The sequence below is a fragment of the Pyrgilauda ruficollis genome, unplaced genomic scaffold (assembly GCF_017590135.1).
Source record: "Pyrgilauda ruficollis isolate IOZ18807 unplaced genomic scaffold, ASM1759013v1 scaffold18, whole genome shotgun sequence".
NCBI lineage: Eukaryota > Metazoa > Chordata > Aves > Passeriformes > Passeridae > Pyrgilauda > Pyrgilauda ruficollis.
In genome coordinates, this window is record NW_024516984.1 from 4,949,837 (window position 1) to 4,968,421 (window position 18,585).

Sequence of the window (18,585 nt, forward strand, 5' to 3'; positions counted from 1 at the left end):
ATGGTGGTCCTAAATCACTGCTCCAGCATTTCATAAATACATGTAAATATTTGTGTGTGTACATAAATGTGAGACATTATACACACACACACAGACTTTAAAGAGATTCTAATAAGATGAATGAAAAAAATGCCTTCTGTATTTGTCTCACTTCATCCTTGTCTATCATATATTTTTATTTTTCATTTTTAAAAGACCTGATCATTCTTCCTTTCAAGTAAGGCCTGGAAAGAGAAAAACACATATTTCTGAAACAATGACGAGATCTTCAGGTCAGAGGGGAGGAGAGGGAGGATATATTAAATTAACTTCTTGCAATGCAATGGTTAAGTATGGAGGAATGCAGCCCAAACACCACAGCTTACACTGGGGTGGGATTGGTTGTTTTCTAAACCAAACCAACTTCAAAAAATTCTTGAATTCTGACTGGCTGTTGAAAGATTAATACATAGAAAAAATGTTTCAAAATATTCTCAAATCCTTTAAAAGAGCACTATATCCTAATGACAGTATAAGGAGGGTACTTAGAATTTTGCCTGATAGGAAAAGAAATTTAACAAAAACATGTAACACAAACATGACACCAAAGTATTTATTTACAGTGTGCGTATATATATACATACATGAATTGGTTTCACTTTTTATTAATATCTTTTCCCCTTTTTAAAGTTATCCAGGTTAAAAATGTCTAAGCCTGTTAGGAGAAAAAAACAACCTCAGAATAAATAAGCAACAAGAAAGGAAGTCAGTTATAGTACACCATCTGCTACCACAGTCCTCCTGTAAAATATGTTCCAGTTAATAGGGTACATTTACAATAACACATTGACACTATTCACTCTCAGCTGCTTACATACTAAACAAATACCATCTTGGCATGAAGAGAGGCATATGTTCACATAAGAAAGAGCCATTTGTCCCACTGTTATCTGAATTTACATAGGAAAGGGCCACTCCCTCTGCTGAATTAAATCCCTTTTCCCTTGAAGAAAACTGTTGTCCAAAAACAAAAAATATGGCAACAAATGCTCCAGTTTGTTTGTTGAGGTCCACGGTGCATTTTCCTTTCTGCACATCACTACAGTGTTTCTGAGTATAATCTCACCAACCTCACATCCTGGCCTGTGAACTGGTACATGAGTTTGTCTTTTAGCATCACCAGCCACTATACACAGGCTTTCAGAGCAACTCACCTGAATATTCAGTCTCATTTCCTCACCTTTCAAAGGTTTTGTTTTTAAAGTGCTTGGTCTGAACATTAATAAGCTGAACACACCTGAAGCTTCTTCAGGATGAACACTTGGCCAAAACATTCCTGGAAGTAAGCAGTCAAATGCTGGTTTGCAAAGGAGAAGATCTCTACAGGATTATTTTGTCTCCAGTGAGGGGTGTTCACTTGGAAAGTTCTTATTCAAAAACAGCAGGCCCACATTTTCCAAAGCAGACTGAAAGTCACTTTAGTTTCAAAATGGAAGCTTAGAGACCCATTACGTTGTAGAGCACTTCAAATATGCCAAGTGCTACCTATGTAAGAGCTGAGCATTGTGGGACTGTGTTGGCATGGCCTCATATTTAGAAATACCAGAAGTGTCCACAAGCACACTGCCAGCCTTGCACAGTCATACACCCAATGTGTGCTAATATGTTCTGTACACAATTCAGAGACCTGCATAAACTGCACACCTTGAACACAGGATTCAAGCCAGAAGGGTTAGGATATGGATTTGAAATAACTTAGAATATTTGCTATTTTACTAAATATTCCTGCTTTCAGCTAGCATCTCATGCTGAATTTCAGCAAGCATTAAAACCAAGTAGCATTTTTTTAGTATTTGGTTTCCTACTCCTTGAGAGTTCAAAATGTATTTTTAAATTTAAGGCAATTCTCTTTTTTCCTATTTTGTATTTAAACAAATATTAAATAATTCCAGACTTTCTCTACTCTCAACAAAAAGGGACAATTTTCTTGGTACCTCCAAATTTTAGGACAGAATTACCACACCCAGTTTTTTCCAGTAAGAAAATTATCCAAAGTGGCAAGGCTTGATTCAGCTCTCATACAGATACAATCCAAAAGCAAGTCCTCCACAGAGAATGAAAGTCCCGAAAAAGTCAATCTCTCCACAGGATTTATACAATTTGGGTTTCATCCATGGGGCTCAACTTGAAAGGCTCTGAGCAGACCATGTCTAGAAACACATATTTGCTTATACTTAATCTAAAATCTGCTAAGCTCAAGGTTATTGAAGCCTGTTGAAGCTGAACACCCAGCAAATCACAGGATAAAGCCTGCAGGAGTAGGGGTCAGTCTTCTGTTGCTGAAGATCTACAGAAACCAAATCCACCACTATTCCCCAAGTGGTTCACTCATCACTAAATTTAAATTCATTTGAAAACAAGAAACCTAGATCAAGGATTCTGCTTCTTACACCCCTAGGAACTCCACACTGTTCTACTATTTCCTTGTAATTGACAGTAGGGTACTAACATAGAGCTTAAGACTTATTTAACACTTTGTTAATACAAAGCAGCCTATTTAATTTTTGGGTTGTGTTTGAACAGCAATCTCTCCATATATGTAGCAGTTTAGCACTCAAGAATGGCATTTTTTCCTTAGGCTAAAACACTGTCAGTTGGACAGTAACACACCAACTTGACAAGGAACCCAGAATCAGCTTTTAAGCAGGGTTTAAAAAGGCCCTGCAAATGCAACACACTGGTATTATTTCCATTCACAAACTGATTAAGAGAAAATAACCAGATGCTCAGAAATTAAAACTATTTTGAAATTGTATGACTAAAAGTGTGTTTCTAATTCCTTCGATGAGGATGAACATTATGATACAAAGTAAAGACTCATCCTAGAAAGACAAGTAGAGGAAAAGAACACAGGAAGGTCAAATCTCTTCTGGAGTTTTGACAGGCTTAATGAAAATCAGTAGTGTTTGGCAGGAATCTGCAAGAACCTAGACATTTTGCTTTCCTTGATCACTGTAATTTTATAACCTAGTCAGAAATAGTCCAAAATACAATTCAACTTGACCTATAGAAGTGCATGGGACATTTTGGCCAGTAAAAACAAGTAACACATTCCACTTCAATAAGCCTATAGAAGAGCTTCCTCTTAATATGCAGGACAGCATAAGTTGCTCCAGGCTGACTGTTTGAATCTTCATGTCCAAATGAATAGTTATTAGTTCTTGGGCTCAAAGAACTTGCAAGTGAGGACACGTATTAAGCTGTTTTGCTAATATTCAAATATTCTGAACCAAATAACTCTCTAGTTATAGGGCCCTGATGACTTACTTAGCTTTCTCATTTCAAAAATTAATCCAGCTTTGAGCATAAGTGAGGCACATGGGTTTTACAAACCAACAGATATGGTAAGATAGTATCTGTTAAAAACTGATACTAATAATAAAACAAATCTCTTGATGAGGCTTTAAGAAAATTATGCCTGAAGGCTTAGGCAACTATTTAGTTCTTTTGTTTGCTGGTTTTTAAGCTAGTTTTGTAATATGGCAGTAACACTAGTCTCAGCAAGATTTGCCATAAAAAACCCCAGCCTGTATGAAATGCAACCACAGTAAATCAGTGTGGTTATAAAATAGCAGTACAGCTCTTTACATTCTGCACTATAATGTTTGGTGTTATAAAAAGACCATGCTCTTATGAAGCCCAGGCAGCCAGTTTCTTCATTTCATCTTCATCCTCTGCTCTTTTCCTGGTTGATGCTGCAGATAAAGAGACAATAACCATCAATTAATGTAACAGTCAGAACCATTCTATCTGTTAGCATGAGGTCTTGCATAGTGCTTTTCTGTTTGAAGATCTCAGACCAATTTACTGAGTAGCAAGCTGAACATGAGTAATGCAGGAATGACACTCATAAGAAATGTGACTATTTTGCCCCATCATTATTTTGTATGGAACCCTAAAGTTCACAATATAGGTCTGAAGTCATTCCTACTGAAATACTCACACAGAAAAAATATTTAATTTCTAAAGGTTGTCACAACCAGAAAAGGCCCACAAGAATGCTGTCAGTTCTCTCACCACCAGGTAAACAAGAAAAATGACCTATGCTGGCCAGCTGCACATCCTGCTACCTTTCCAAATAGTGCTGAGAGGTTCTGCACATGCAAGTCTCTGGATGAACTCACCCCATTTTAATGGGCGGGGTCATTTATTAAATGGAGAAAGACATTCCTGAACTTGCTTTGCTCAAGTGACATCAGTTAACTGCTGTAGTCACTGCAACAACTCCCAGCTCTGTATCAGGTCCTACACACACTTTGTACCCAAATCTCCTATCCCACATCATCTGCATTCACTAAACTAAAACCTCACCCGAACTGGCTTCATTTGCTGACCTGCAAACTAGATGCCCAAGAGCCAAGGTTCAGCCTCAGGCTGCCTCCTCCATCTGTGGGCTGTGCACATCTCTCCAGCCACCAGTGGAACACTGTTAGTGGGTCCAACACTGCGTGTGCCCCTTTACAGCAGCCAGCTGGCTCCCACCTGAGGCAGCTGCAGGGCCAGGAGCCACCGTCTAGAGGGGAACTGCAACCACCACTTCAGGGACTAGGGGTGGGAGAAGCACTTGGGGGACCACAGCTTCTGTCCCTCTTCTGCAAGTGTCACAGGTTCACTGTGTGACTGGGGAAGGTCACTATGCCTCGCTTCATTGCAGTTTCCTCATCTTCCAGATCAGGAGGGCAACATGCATCTCCAATTAGAAGCATTATAAATCCATCAACTGGTCTAAGTTTGCTATTGCTGTGTAACAGTCAGCAGAAAACATAAGCCAGTTTTTCACAGCCTTGAACTATATAATTGTAACCAGCTCATCTTGCCTAAAGCAGCCATACAGATGGATGTAGAAAATGAAAATAGTGAGAAGCACATGGAGATGGTCTGGGCTTAATAAAAATGTCAACTGGCACAGCTGGATCTGAAAGACAATGTATGAACAAATCATAAATGGCCAGACTGAATTTTCACTGTTTTTCTAAATCCATTTTTTTTACAAGCTATTCAGCAACTGGGTTCAGTAGATGAGGCCACAGTCTCAGCTTGAACATTTTAAACTGCTTCTCAGGATTTAAGTGTAATCTGCCAGAACACATATCATAGTATCTGAGTTGAGCTGGTCTAGGTAACCTGTTCTGTAGCAGAAACCATAAACCACCTGTGTCACTTATGTGCTGTCCTTACCATCAAGTATTTATATTCTTTTATTAATGTCAATACACAGCAAGTCTTTCAACTGACAGTGAAAAGTGTAGTAAAAGTTGACTGCCTCTGGCTGAATTCAAAATGAACAGGGCAGAAGTACAGAAAAATAAAACTGTAATTTAATACCAGGAATAAGCCTGTTCAGTACAAAGAAAGCAAAGGAATGAACACGTCTTTAAATATGTACTTCCCAATGCCTCCTTCACTTCTAATTAAAATACCAGTGGAAAATATCAAACCACCACCCTGCAAAGCTGTATCTTTACGACATAAACATTTGGAAACTAGGTCAGACTCTAATTGAAAGAAACTAAGGATTTAATTGCCAAAAAGAAGGAAAAAAAAGGCAAAAAAGACCATTCCTCAATGATCTTACTACATCTCAGTAGGAGATTCATCAGTATATGTGCAAGGTCAAGTACCCCAAGTTTATCACCCCACATCTACAGAGAATTTCATCCTAAGTGCTTTCACAGAGCAAAAATGGAATCCCACTCTGCTTTTTCTGTTAAGCAGATACAAAAATAGGGAAAGGAATTTATAACATTTTAAAAGTTATAACAGAGTTAAATGCATATCTGAAACCCTCTCTTCCAGCATGGTTTAATCATGAGAAATGTAAAATAGCAAGCAGGCATTTTACCAGGGCGAGAAGGCAGAGATGTGGACGGAACACTTGGCAACCTGACATCTCTCATTCCCTTGTTCAGTTCTTCTTGCTCCAGTTCTTCTAATTCTGCCATCAACTCATCCTAAATTCAAGGAAAACATTATTTACAAATTCTGACAGTGATTACACTCAAGGGCACATTAAACCACCATGAAGCAAAGTACTACTGAAAAAACAGTTTATACCTGAAAGGTCATATCAAGAAACAGCATATTAAATGTGCAATTTTTGCGAAGTATGAGCAATTAAGTAAACCTTAACAGAACACTGAAAATAGGACAATAAAAGTTAGAAACAGGACAAGGAATAAACTTAAAACTAACAGCAGTACAATACATGCCAAAAAGGCAAATATGGCAGTAAAAGGCGTCTCCACTCTCTGCTGTCCTCAGGTTTATTCCAAATCTAGAGCCTGTACTCTTCAATGGATTCTAACTTTAACATGCCATTTCTCCCATTTTAAAAGGCAACCACCTTCCACTGGTTATAAGGCAGACTGTCATTAAACATTATGCTTCAGCCCTATCACATACATGCAGGATTATATGTGATTTCAAAGCAGCACTGGAATCAAAACTGCCCTCCTGGGTCCTGTATTCACTCTTGAAGCACGCAGCACTCGTGGGCTTTTAGGTGCAGAGGCTGATTTGGACAGATGATCTAATCCACTTGTACAATGCTAAAAATAAAAAGGCTCTATGCTTTTCAAAAAAGCAAGGAACTTACTCCTCAGCTGAAATTTCCCAAAGAAAGGAAGCTAAATGTTACATATACGTGGAGAAATGGACCTTTGCCACACTGATAAAATGGTTTAAAAGAAACAATGGACAAAAACAACTGGAGAGAGCTGGGGTAAGTGTCAAAAAAGTAGTAAAGTAAGAGCTATTAGTTATTGAAATGGGCTCTGCCTACACATTTATACTTTGTTTATCACTAATGTAGAAGCTAAAATGATAGTTGCATAGCCACCACAGGACTTTATACCTGCATTTACTTTCTCATGGTTTTATAATTTAAGGCAAACAAAAACTATGCCAACACAGGGAGAAGGAACTCTTATGCTACTGTGCCTGGAGCAGGAGAAATCACATGCTTCCATGGTCTCCTTACAGCCACGGCACATGTGTGAAGAGAAAATCCATACAAGTGCACGGAAAAAAAACATCCTTAAAAAAAAAATTAAATTAAATATTATCCTTCAACACTAACCACCTTATATCCCAGCAATTAAGTCATTGATTCTAGCACTGTTAAGGTGCAGTAGCCTCCAAACCAGGTTTCCCAGTTACTCTAAGTATTAGGCTCCTATGCAAAGGCTGGTACAACAATGCTCCAAATGACAGAGGCTTATTTCCCAAACAGGAACAACGCACACCAGCTTCAACTGGTATCCCTTAGGAACTTCCACGTCAATCTACAACATGCTTACTAAGCCTAGACTCCAAAAAGTTAAGCTCTGTTGAAAAGTAAGACACTGTACAGCTGTTTGGGGTGGTAGGATATTTTTCAATTGTTTGAAGCTCAGGCCAAATCACATTCCTTGTGCCAGTAATGACTAAATGTTTCTTGGAAAGTCTATTTACATTCCAAGGGGAAATACAGGAAAACAGGTAATGGAAACAAAATACAAAGATTCATTATTATTTTCAACAAATTATAACTGTTGAATGAAACTTCCTCTTCCTCCCAATCAAGCAAAATGTGCGATATAGCATTTCTATTTTAGTTTGTTGTCCATTTGGGAACATAGGAACAAATTAGTTGGGAATACAGTGAGTGATTTGAGTATTCAGGACATTCTTCAAATGATTCTTAGTGCTTGACCATTTTGAAACAGAATTGAAAAACAAAACAAAACTGGTGATATTGAGCTTGACACTCATCTGTGCATTGCACAGATTACAAGAATCTGGAGTAACCTTCACCCTTGAGTCCTCAACCACGGTTGGATCAGAAATAAGTTATATCCTTTTTAGATGTACAAAATCATATCTGGGGGCACTGGATGAAAGCTACTGCAACAAATTTTGAGAAGGTTCTAAATGCTTTGTGGGGGTTTCAGAAGAAAAGAGCTTTAGAATGAAACCTTATTGCCTCCAACAGGTATTAGTTCTACCTGTCAGAGCTACTTCTGTGGTCTGCGCAACAGGGAAAGGACCTGCATCTCCAAGCACTAAAAATGACCTTAAAAAAGTGGTCCAAATATTCAGAATTATGAACAGCAGACTGTCCATGACATAGGGACATGCACTTAAGTCAAATGGATGTCTATTTGGAGCAACAAAAAATTATATGTTTCAGTGTCCACTTGGAGTAGTACAAATTACATGTTTTAGTGACCTTCTTCCAAGGTCACTATGAGAACAATAACTACAGAAGTGCAGTTAAAAATGCTTTTCTTAAAATTGATACAAAAATAATTTTTTCCTGTTTTTACATCTACAGATTTTTATTTAGTACATTATATATTTTATATATAATGATTTACTTTTTACATTTATAATAAAATTCTACAATTGTCCTAGACAGGGTAAGTTAGAACCAAGGAATTTCACATCCACACTTCTTGAGAAACAAACAACTGCACGGCAGAGTAACTATAGAATTAAAACTCACAAGCCTGAAGTACTAACCTCATCAAACTCATCACCAAAGGTAGCTCGGTTTGAGATAGCATCGGAAATTTCCTGGGCAACATCTTGCTGTTCAGTGATATCTTGCATTAAATCATCGATTTTGTTCAAATCCCTGGCAAGGTAACATGGAAACAATTTTTTAAAAGATGTATCATTCAAATCCTACAGAACACACTCACTTGAACAGACCCTGTTTTCTTTTTATGCCCATGACTCTACAAACATCAGAATTCACAGGGAATAATTTTCCTCACGCACACCCAGACCAGCTACTTCCATGCTGGGATTATAACAAAAGTCAAACTGCAGCAGAGTTTGTCTCTCCCTCTCTGTGCTCCTCATACCTCTGCCAGCCAGTCACAGCCCATTGGCAGATCCCTCCAGATCAGCATCTTTACAGGCTTTTTGGTACTTAAAGGAGCTTTAGAGGAAAGATGGAGATAAACATTTACACAGCTTGTTGTGAAGGGCAGAGGGTAATTTAGAGAGCTTTAATCCAAAAGAGGGTCAATTTAGATTTGATTCAAGGAAGAAGGTTTTTACAATGAGGGTGGTGAAGCACCAGAACGGGTTGCCCAGAAATGGTGGATACCCCATCACTAGAAACATCCAAGGTCAGGTTGGATGGACTCTGAGCAACCTGATCTAGTTGAAGATGCTCCTCTTCAATGCAGGGTGTTTGGACAGGATTATCTTTAAATATCCCTCTGAACACAAACTATTCTGTGATTTTATGGATCTTTTTTGATGTTTAACTGTCACCAGAACTGGGGAGAACTTAACAGAATTGTACCCCATTTAAAGGTTTCCCCTTATTGTTAACTTTGTTATTGTTTCAGTTCCTGTTTATTTCTCCCCAAACAACCCTTCTGACTTAACTCTGTTTATTCAGGCAGAAAAACACCCCTTGAAACAATATAGGACATATGAAAAAAAAGTAATTTTTTTTGGGGGGTGGGGATGGGGTGGGGAAAGGGGATGCATTTAATCAATACTTTGAATCCCACAGCCCAGCTTATGGATTCTGAGGAAAAGAGTCCACCTAGTTTCTATGACTAGATTTTCCTTCTAGACAAACCAAGGGCAGAGGCCACTCTCCACTGCCAAGACAGACTAAAAAAAACAGATCTCACCAGTTAAGTGAACTTCCTTCTAGATTTATTGTTAGGAAATTATATTTCTCTGCCAAATATAACACTATAGCACTAACAGCATTCCTGACATTTAATGCCTGAACCAATAATGAAGTTAAAACTAACTTGGTACAACAGTCTGTAGTAATGGAATAATTTCAAAGTGGTTAGTAAGTTCAACTTGGAAGCTACTAGAAAACACTTACATATTTTCATGTACTTTTTTCATAGCTTGTGCAGCGTAACCCATATTCTTGAGCACTTCTGTGTTGGTGTGGGAATTTTCCAATGCCTCTCTCTGGAACTCAATGGTCGAAAGTGTCCCATCAATTTGATTCAACTGTTTCTCATACCTCTTTTTTCTCTTCAGTGCTTGTAAGGCAGCTGGAATGGGAAGAGGCAAAGCACGTTGTGTGTTTTCATAGCAAATGCAAGGACAAGTAGTTCAGCATCAAGCTGACCTGCAGAATTTATAATTCTCACCCTCCTACCTTACTATGAGGGAGACAAACTTTGACCACACCAGATCAGCAGCCTGTTAATCACCAACAGGCTGTTGCATGAACATGCTGGGAAGCCTCTTTTAGATTAACTCCTTTTAGCACCACAAGGAAAAGCAGCATCTTCCTCACTGTGGGAGATCTTGAACTCCGTCCTGTGCACACAAGCAAAGCAGGGAAGATGGGAAGGAAAAAGAAAAACATCAGAGAGAAGTCAGAAGGGAGGAAGCAGAAGAGAGAATAAAAGAATAAGCTGTAAAATGTAAGTAAAACCTAAGGAAGACAGTATAAGAATTTCTGCCATGACAACCACAACTCCACCAATGGCGCTTTCTGAACTTCATCTCAGCAGCAATAACTGTGAAGTGCAACAGAGGGCCAAAATGGCCCAGCTAGGCAGAAGGGTCAGATCAGAGAAGGATTTCTCCAGCTTTTAGCTCATCTATTTCTTAACAACCACTTAGGAATGTAATCTTTAAACCTCAGAATTTAAAAACACAGAGAACTTAGTAGACATGGGCACAGTCAAATCCAGCTACCCCATGATCTTTGTAAATTGTCGAGATTAGTCTTTTATATTCACTAAGTTATGAGCAGCGTACTCTGCCCAGAGTAAATCATTACCAGAATGAAAGCACGTGACAAGCATGAGGAGAAAAGAACTTTCTCTTGGCCTCAGGGTGTGGAGCACACACAATTTTGCCACAAGCATTTCCTGATGACAGTCCTTTCCAAACTACACATGTGCCAGGCTAAAAAAATCCCACCAAATTAAACGAGACTGAGTTAACCCATGTTTGGCTTCTTTCAATGTTATTAGCACCCCCATTCCTTCTCTTGTCTCCTGCATTTAATTTTTTAAACAGATTCAGAGCCTGCCAGCCCCAGCAGCCCTGCAACATCCCAAACTCAACCATCAGCAGCAGCTACTGTTCCAATCCTGTTAAAATTGCCCATGTGCAATAACACTGAACATTGACACTGGGGTACACAACGTTTCAAATGAAATTAAGATTCCCCAAAGGAGGGCACAAAGATTTATGGTGTGTAACAGCACGCTAAAAATATTAATGCTTTGTTGACAAATGCTTGAATGAACATGATCAAAATTGCTCATCATGAGCTGCACATGAACAGGCATTCTCACAGGCTAAAATGCCTTCCACCACCTGCAGTGAGATGTTTCAGGACAGCAAATCACAATCCCAATAGATTAATCAAGGCATTCAAATCCAATATTTTCACAGGTTTTGGGGGATGGTTTTGGGGGATGGTTCAAACATCATGCGTATTCTGAAGAAGTTGCACAAACACATAATGATGCATGCACGATGATGTCATGCTCACAGCAAATGTAAGAAGTGTAAAATTCTCACTGGCAATTCTAAAATACTTAATTTTGATTCTATCCCAAACAATCTTTACCTATTTATTTCCTTACTTATTTATGCTTAGTATTGGTAGAGTTAAGACACCAGCCACTTCCTTTGTTAGCTTCCACTGGATCAAATTTGATCCTGGATTCTTAGGTTAGGAAGCTAGAGGTTCCAGACAAATGTAACAGTCTGAAACTGTGCATGACACCAGCAGGGCCAGAGAGGACTCTGAGGCCCTGTGGACTGAGGAGCACTCAGCTGGAGCAAGCATCTACCATGGGGAATCTTTCTACTCAGTGTTCTTCAGAAATGGGACTCTGCAATGGTCCTGTTATTATTGGCTGCTCACAGAGAAAATGGATTTCCTCATTTAATTAAGCTACACCCAAATGAAGAAAACACAGGAGAAGCTAAACTCTCTGCAACTTCAGCTATTCATAAACAGCTCTTCCTAATTATTGTGGTGCAAGACATTATCTTCCTTCTCTTTAGTTTTACCAGTGACTTACAGAATAAAGCAGTCCATAGGAAATAAATTCATACTCCTTCCTTATCAACCAAAGCATTATAAATTCTCACACCACACTATATGATTTTCCTGATTTGTGTTAAATGAATGCCCTTTATTGCAGAGTATTTTGCTACAGCAGCTCCTATCACTAATTTATGAGAATTTCCTTGTTGTTTGAAATCTATTTGCCTGTGTTTTATGAAGCACCTAGAATTTTAGTGTTTTCTACTGCACATTACAAGCATTTTTAAATTTGTGTGCAAGTCTTACAGGACTGAAATGCTTCTGCTTTAGAATGCTACCGCATTCTAATTACCAAACTGGAGAAGAACATATCTATTAAAATATAATGAAATTGAGCAAAGAACAGAAACTCACTTCACTGAAGGTCTAAGAATGGCACTGAAAAATTGTGTTCCCCATTCCAAAGATCTCAAAGAAGGAAGACAGCCTGGAGAGGATGAGTTTGAGCAGAGGCAGAGTCTGAGGAAGCAAGTGTAATTAACACCAATTAATTCAGGAAGAGGTGGAAGGCTTCTCCAGGAAAAAAAAAAAAAAAAAACCACAAAAGCAGTCTCATACACTTTTTATTTTGTGCTCCAAAAAAGCCAATTCAACTCCTGAATTTTTAATGTCAGTACTTGGCTGGGCTTTAGCACATTTCCTGTACTCCTGAATCCAGTAAGCAGGATACAGCTCACAGATTAGGAACCACTCTTTTTAATATAAGTTTTTATTTTATAGTCAAGGTGTCTGGAACAAAAGAAGACTGTGATATCAGTTTAAGTTTGCATATTAATGAACTCCTTTTAGTAACACTCAGAAGGGCGCTTTTCCAGTATCGCTACAATGCTGACACTTTATTAAGGAAGCAGAAATGGCCAGTCTGCAGTAAGAATCCTGGCCACACTGAATATCTAGATTTCAAAAGGAAAAACAGAAGTAATGGCATAGGAAGAGTTGTGCACCCTTCTCATAGTTTCATGACAGATCAGACTGAAAAGCAACAGTGCAGTAATACCACCTTTACCTGTGAAGCACACCACCAACACCCATCAGTACAGAAAGCACCAACAATCTCATCATCTTCTGAAGCAGAAATAAAACAATTGTTTAAAAATCCTTATCATTCCCATGAGGAAACTACTGAAGTAGGAAAAGAATGTTTATTCTGAAGATGTAACACCACTGTGAAAATATCACATCTCACTCTTGGGTACAGTGCACAAACCTCCACCTCAGGACTGCAAGGGATTCATGGACCACAGATTCTGATCTCCCTCACTCCAGGGACAACTGAAGGCAATGCTGCTGAGGCCACAAAAATCATAGGACCCTAATTAGGCTCATTATCAGCACTCATAGTCCTTAAAGCCTTGTGGAGGAAGCCACATGCAGTTACAACTGAGGAGCTAAATCAAGAATAATAATGAGCTGGACCAGTTATAAGTTTTCCAGTTCATGCCAAGACACTTGAAATGTGATCATGAAAGTCAGAGAACAGCCACTGTAACTCACAGAGCAAAGACACACCAAGGGCTTTCCTTTATGTCCCTGCCAGAAACCCTCACTCCCAACCTGTCCCACAGCTTGCTGTAGGCGTGACTGTCCTGTCCACCACAACACACACCTACCACATCATTGTTTGGCTTCCACAGCCTCCTGGTTACACCCAACTCATTGAAAAGGAATGCTACACGGCTACATAAGCCCTGCCCAATCGTAACACACAACATATTTAGCAGCATCTACTTGTGAAACCCTGTTATTCCCACTTTCTTCATACGTTTTATCTTCAGCAGTACTATGGGATTCTTTATGGTTAAGATTTAATCCTGTTCTGGATGGCTTAACTTTATTCTTTTTACTAAGTTTTTTTATATTTTTAGGATCTGTGAAGGACATCGGGCTGAAACAACAGACATTCATGTGTATGTTATTTTCACAATTACAGGCATGCTTCAGAAAACACATTTCCTTTTAAACAAAGTTCTCAAATATTCAGTATCACTTCCTGTTGTTTAAATTTTCTTCTATGTGCTTTAAAACAATGGATAAGAAAAGCCAGTATGTAGATGGAGTTGGCAGCTATGCACTGGCTGAAACTGAGAAACCCCCAAAAAGTACAGCAAGAGATTTTAAAAGAGTCTGTGCCTGGAATGGAGAGACATTAGAATTCAGTGCTAACTGTGAAAAAATATTGTTTCTCATGGCATAATAATATTGCTTCTCATGACATTTCTCCTTTTCAGGAGGAATTTCAACAAACAAAAAACCCTGAAGTGGTTTAGCTACAACCAGATGTTAATGGGGAATGCTGGAAATGCATCACATCAGAAGGATAGCTAATTTCAGATTAGGTACAGGAACTGCAGAGATACTTCATAAAGGAAAAGCCAGGAGTATTTCAGTGATGTTTCACATCTATGGCATAGCTAATGCATTACAGCTTTTAAATCAAGTTAAGCCTACTGATGTCACATGAAACCCATTCAAGAGTCATATGAAGTCATGAGAAATTGCTGGTGCTTGAATCTGCTCTCTCTTGTGCTGGTGCAACTGACTCAGACTCATGCACCTAAAAGTGAGATCATGCTAATTTGGTGCATTTTCTATCCCTAGATACATCTTGCTTCAGTTGCAGACAGCCCTATTTTAGTTTACATAGGCTTCTACACAGATGCAATAAAGAAAAAAAAAAAACTTACCTTAAAAATAACCAGTGATGTCCCTCCAAAACACTTACTTCAACAAGGCAGTGTAGATGAAAACCTTTATTCTCTCATTTGTATGTTTACATAATGTTACAATAGATGGTGGTTAGCACAGATTTTCTCTGAGCTCTACAGTACTACACACTAGCTAATATATCAATGTAAATCAACAGTAATTAAACTGTAAAGCAATTGACATATCAAATGAAGACATATTATTGGGGATTTAAGTTCACTGACTATCCTGCTAAATTTAAGCACTTTGGCACAGCAAGGTTATATTTTAAACAATATATGGTTGATATTGTTTCTCCTCTGACTGTACTTAGGTTATGCCATTTTGGTTTTAGAACCATTTTTGGCATGAATAAAAACTGTCCCACTGCACTTTTAGCCCTACTCTTGCCTTGTTATCGTTCTTAACTGTAGGTCCCTGAGCAAATGACAAAATAAAAGGCAGCTATTTTTAACAGTGATCAGCTCAACACTACAGTTTGCAATACAACTCCATGAACAATTTAATAGATTAAAAACTAGGGCAATTGCATATTGAGCGCTGCAGTAGAAACAATGATGTTCAGATATCAAATGCTGCATGCCTGAAGCAAAAGGCCAACACACCTGACACCACCATCAACCAGCTAAGTTAAAGAAGAAGCAGATCTGCCTTTTCCCAGCAAATTCTCAAAGTCTGTGCCCCACTCTCTCCTTCACAGGAGCACAAGCACTCATGTAGCTACCAGGTCAACTGGTAAGTGGAACTTAAACCATCCTGGGTAAAAAGAATAACCCAGACAAAGAAAACCACAATATTTTACAACATTCAGCTTTCTGAAACACACCCTTCAGGGAGCTCTGCTAAGGGAAAGGAAGGGAGCAGTACAAAGGCAGGAGCGAGGCAGGAAATGCTTCTTCTTTCTGCAAATGTGCCAGCTTATATTTCAGGTTTGGGATGAAGTTCCAGAGCAGCATGTCTGGATTTAACCAGGAATTGCTAGTCATAGGAACCAACATGTTTGCTTGTATCAGCTCTGCAGCTCAGGCTTTTGCACAATGAATTCAGCCCCAGGAGCCACCTGGTCACTTTGTCCCATAGTAAATTAGCTTCCAGCTGGATCACCTTCCTGAACTAGCTCACTGTGACAGTACAGAGGTGCCAGTACCTGGACAAGGGACCACGAGACACTTCAGCTGAAGCCAGAGGACTAGAAAGTGTGAGACTGGGGCAATTGTGACAATTGTGAGCGCCCATTCTCTTGAGCAGCTGTCTCAGTTGAGCTCTCAACTGACTTTACTCCCTCAACTGTGCCTTCAAATCTGTCCCATCTTGGCCCACAATTTTAAATCCATTTTAAATAAAAGTTAGTTTAGCTAAATTGGCTTTTTCTAATAATTATTAAATGCTAAATTATTACAAATACATTTGAGGGCTAACCAGGACACCTCTAACACACAGCTCTGCACAAGTTCAAAGTTACAGGGCATTATTTTTTAAATTACTGAGTAACAGAACAAGCAGGCAAAAGACCTACTTTCTTGTTACATCACAAATCTTTAATTCGAAATAATCTTCTTCTATTACTAAGCATTTAAATTAAAATACAGCTCAGGCAAATAGGTCTCCATGCGACTTCAGGAAGTAATTAACTTGTTTCTCTGAGGCCTGTATATCCCCAAGACGCTGACTACCATCATTTGCTTCCCAGGGGTGGCAACATCAATATACACAGGAGCCAGGCTTTCTGACCCCTTAGCATCCTCTCCTTTGTAGCTAACAGCGTCCCAGAGCAGTAGTTACTAATGCTCTAAGCTATCATTCTTTTTTTGGTTGCACATATACTTCTTACATTATTTGGACAAATCGTTGCATCACTTTGTTGCTCAGCTGTCAGCAATGGGGATAACGTGCATTAATTCGTGAATATACAGGAGATCTGCACATTCTTCATCTCGTTCGCCCCCTGCCCAGCCAACGCTGAGCCCCCAAACAGCGATTCCTTCCCCTGTTGAGCAGCAGTACTTTGCCCTCCGTGTATCCAACCAGTGCCTGCATCGACTGCGGTGCAAAGCACGAACAGCAGAATCGCATAGGAAAGCACAGACAGTACTTTTGTGAGGAATAACAAATTCCCATCCCGCCATATGAATCCACAATTAGTGAAATTAGTGAATCCACGATTAGTGAAAACACTAATCGATGCCAAAACCACCATCTCGCCTGGCGTGTGGTGATAGTTGCTCGGAGCGCACAGCTGAAGCACACCGCACACCTGCGGGGCCAGGTGACCCAGCCACAGCCCCGGCGAGACCCGAGTGTCCCTCGTACCCAGGGCGCTCCAGCCCCGGGACTGAACCGCGCGGAGCCCGGCCCGCACTCACCTCGCTTGTTCTTGGTGCCGTGCTGCCGGGCTACCGCCAGCTCCCGCTCGATCCGCGTCTCCAGGTACTCCTGCTTCTTGCTGAGCATCTCCTCCGTCTCTCGCAGCCGGGCCAGCGCCTCCTGCGGCGAGGGACCCCCGCGGCCCTTGGAGCCGGCCGAGCCGCCCCCCTTAAAGAACTTGGAGATCTTGCTCATGGCGGCGATCCCAGCTCGGCGCCCGCCGACGGAAAGGTCTGGCCTGCCCGGTCCTCAGGAGCCTCCCTGCCCGGCACACGCCGTGACAGCAAGTCCTCAGCCCACGGGCGGCGGCGGCGGCACCGCACCTGGCGGCGGGGCGGGCCCGGGGGCGGCTCCGCGGAGGCCGAGCTGCCGCCGCCCTCAGCCAGCGCCGGGCAGAGCGGCGGGGGGAGCCGGCGAGCTCCGCGGGGCAGCCGCAGGGTCCTGGGGCTGGCCGGCGCTGCGGAGGCGGCTGCGAGTTTGTGCTTTCCCCCTAACTTTTTTCCCGTGTCACAGAATCGCAGAATGCACAGTGGGTCACCTGGGCTAGCCTCCCTGCTGTCGCGGGGTCATCCTAGAGCACATGGCACAAGATTGCATCTAAGCGGTTCAGGATCTCCAAGGAGGGACATTGCACAACCTCTCTGGGCAACCTGTTCGATTGCGTGGTATCCACACAATAAAAAAGTTCTTCCTCGTGTTCAGGTGGAAAATCCTATGCCACCAGTTTCTGCCTGTTGCCTCGTCTTATTGCTTGGCACCTCAGAGAAGAACCTCACCCCAGCCTCTTGGCACCCTCCCGTAAGATGCTTATAGACATTGGTGATGTCCCCTCTCAGTCTCTTCTTCTCAAGGCTGAAGAGGCTCAACTCTCTGTCTTTTCTTCGAAGGGAGATAATCAAGTCCCTCGAAAAATTTTGTAGCTCTCTGCTGGATCCTCTCCAGGAGATCCATGTCTCTCTCGTGCTGAGGAACCCAGAACCCAGAGACATGCCGCGGGAACGTGTTCTGGGAGGGCATCACCCTCGGGCACAGGCGTGCACGCGGGTCAGGGCTGGGAACATAACACTGAATTCTGAAGGAATGTGGTTTTTTTTACAGAAGTGGTGGGTGCGCCGCTAAGGAAACCTCAGTGGCACCAACAGGTCGCAGGGGGCAGGAAGTCTTTTGGGAAGCCGGGCAACCTCCGCTCTGCCTCCGGGAACAAGGCTCTGCCCCAAAGGACGACGCACACAGCGACACAAATAAGGCACAAATCATGCCTTTTTCTTTTCCCCTGGAACAGCCCGAGGAGCACCAGCCGCGGCTCTGGACCCACTGAAGGCGGATGCTTGGGCCGACATGGGCCGCTTAGGTTGCCCTGAGCCCGCTGATGTCGCCGATCCTGCCGGCATCCCCGCAGCTCCGAGCCCGAGGGGCGGGCTCAGGCT

The 18,585-nt window shown here is 41.1% G+C and overlaps 1 protein-coding gene across 1 annotated transcript; it reads right to left on the bottom strand.

Moving 5' to 3' along the window:
- Positions 1 to 601: 601 nt before the first annotated feature.
- Positions 602 to 17,490, bottom strand: CHMP4C (charged multivesicular body protein 4C). Its single transcript, XM_041464545.1, has 5 exons — positions 17,158 to 17,490; positions 9,884 to 10,061; positions 8,542 to 8,656; positions 5,882 to 5,990; positions 602 to 3,734 (listed from the first exon to the last, which is right to left on the bottom strand). Exons 1-5 carry the CDS (start codon positions 17,351 to 17,353, stop codon positions 3,670 to 3,672), a joined length of 663 nt encoding a protein of 220 aa, XP_041320479.1. The 5' UTR covers positions 17,354 to 17,490; the 3' UTR covers positions 602 to 3,669.
- Positions 17,491 to 18,585: the final 1,095 nt, after the last annotated feature.

Bases quoted from the DNA above. Each gene is read 5' to 3' on its own strand.
- CHMP4C (XM_041464545.1), bottom strand. From the start codon at position 17,353: ATGAGCAAGATCTCCAAGTTCTTTAAGGGGGGCGGCTCGGCCGGCTCC. The intron at 8,657-9,883 runs GTAAGTGTTTTC...TTACCTTGCCAG, and splicing joins AAAAAAGTACATGAAAATAT to GGATTTGAACAAAATCGATG. The intron at 5,991-8,541 runs GTTAGTACTTCA...CCTTGAATTTAG, and splicing joins TTGGTGATGAGTTTGATGAG to GATGAGTTGATGGCAGAATT.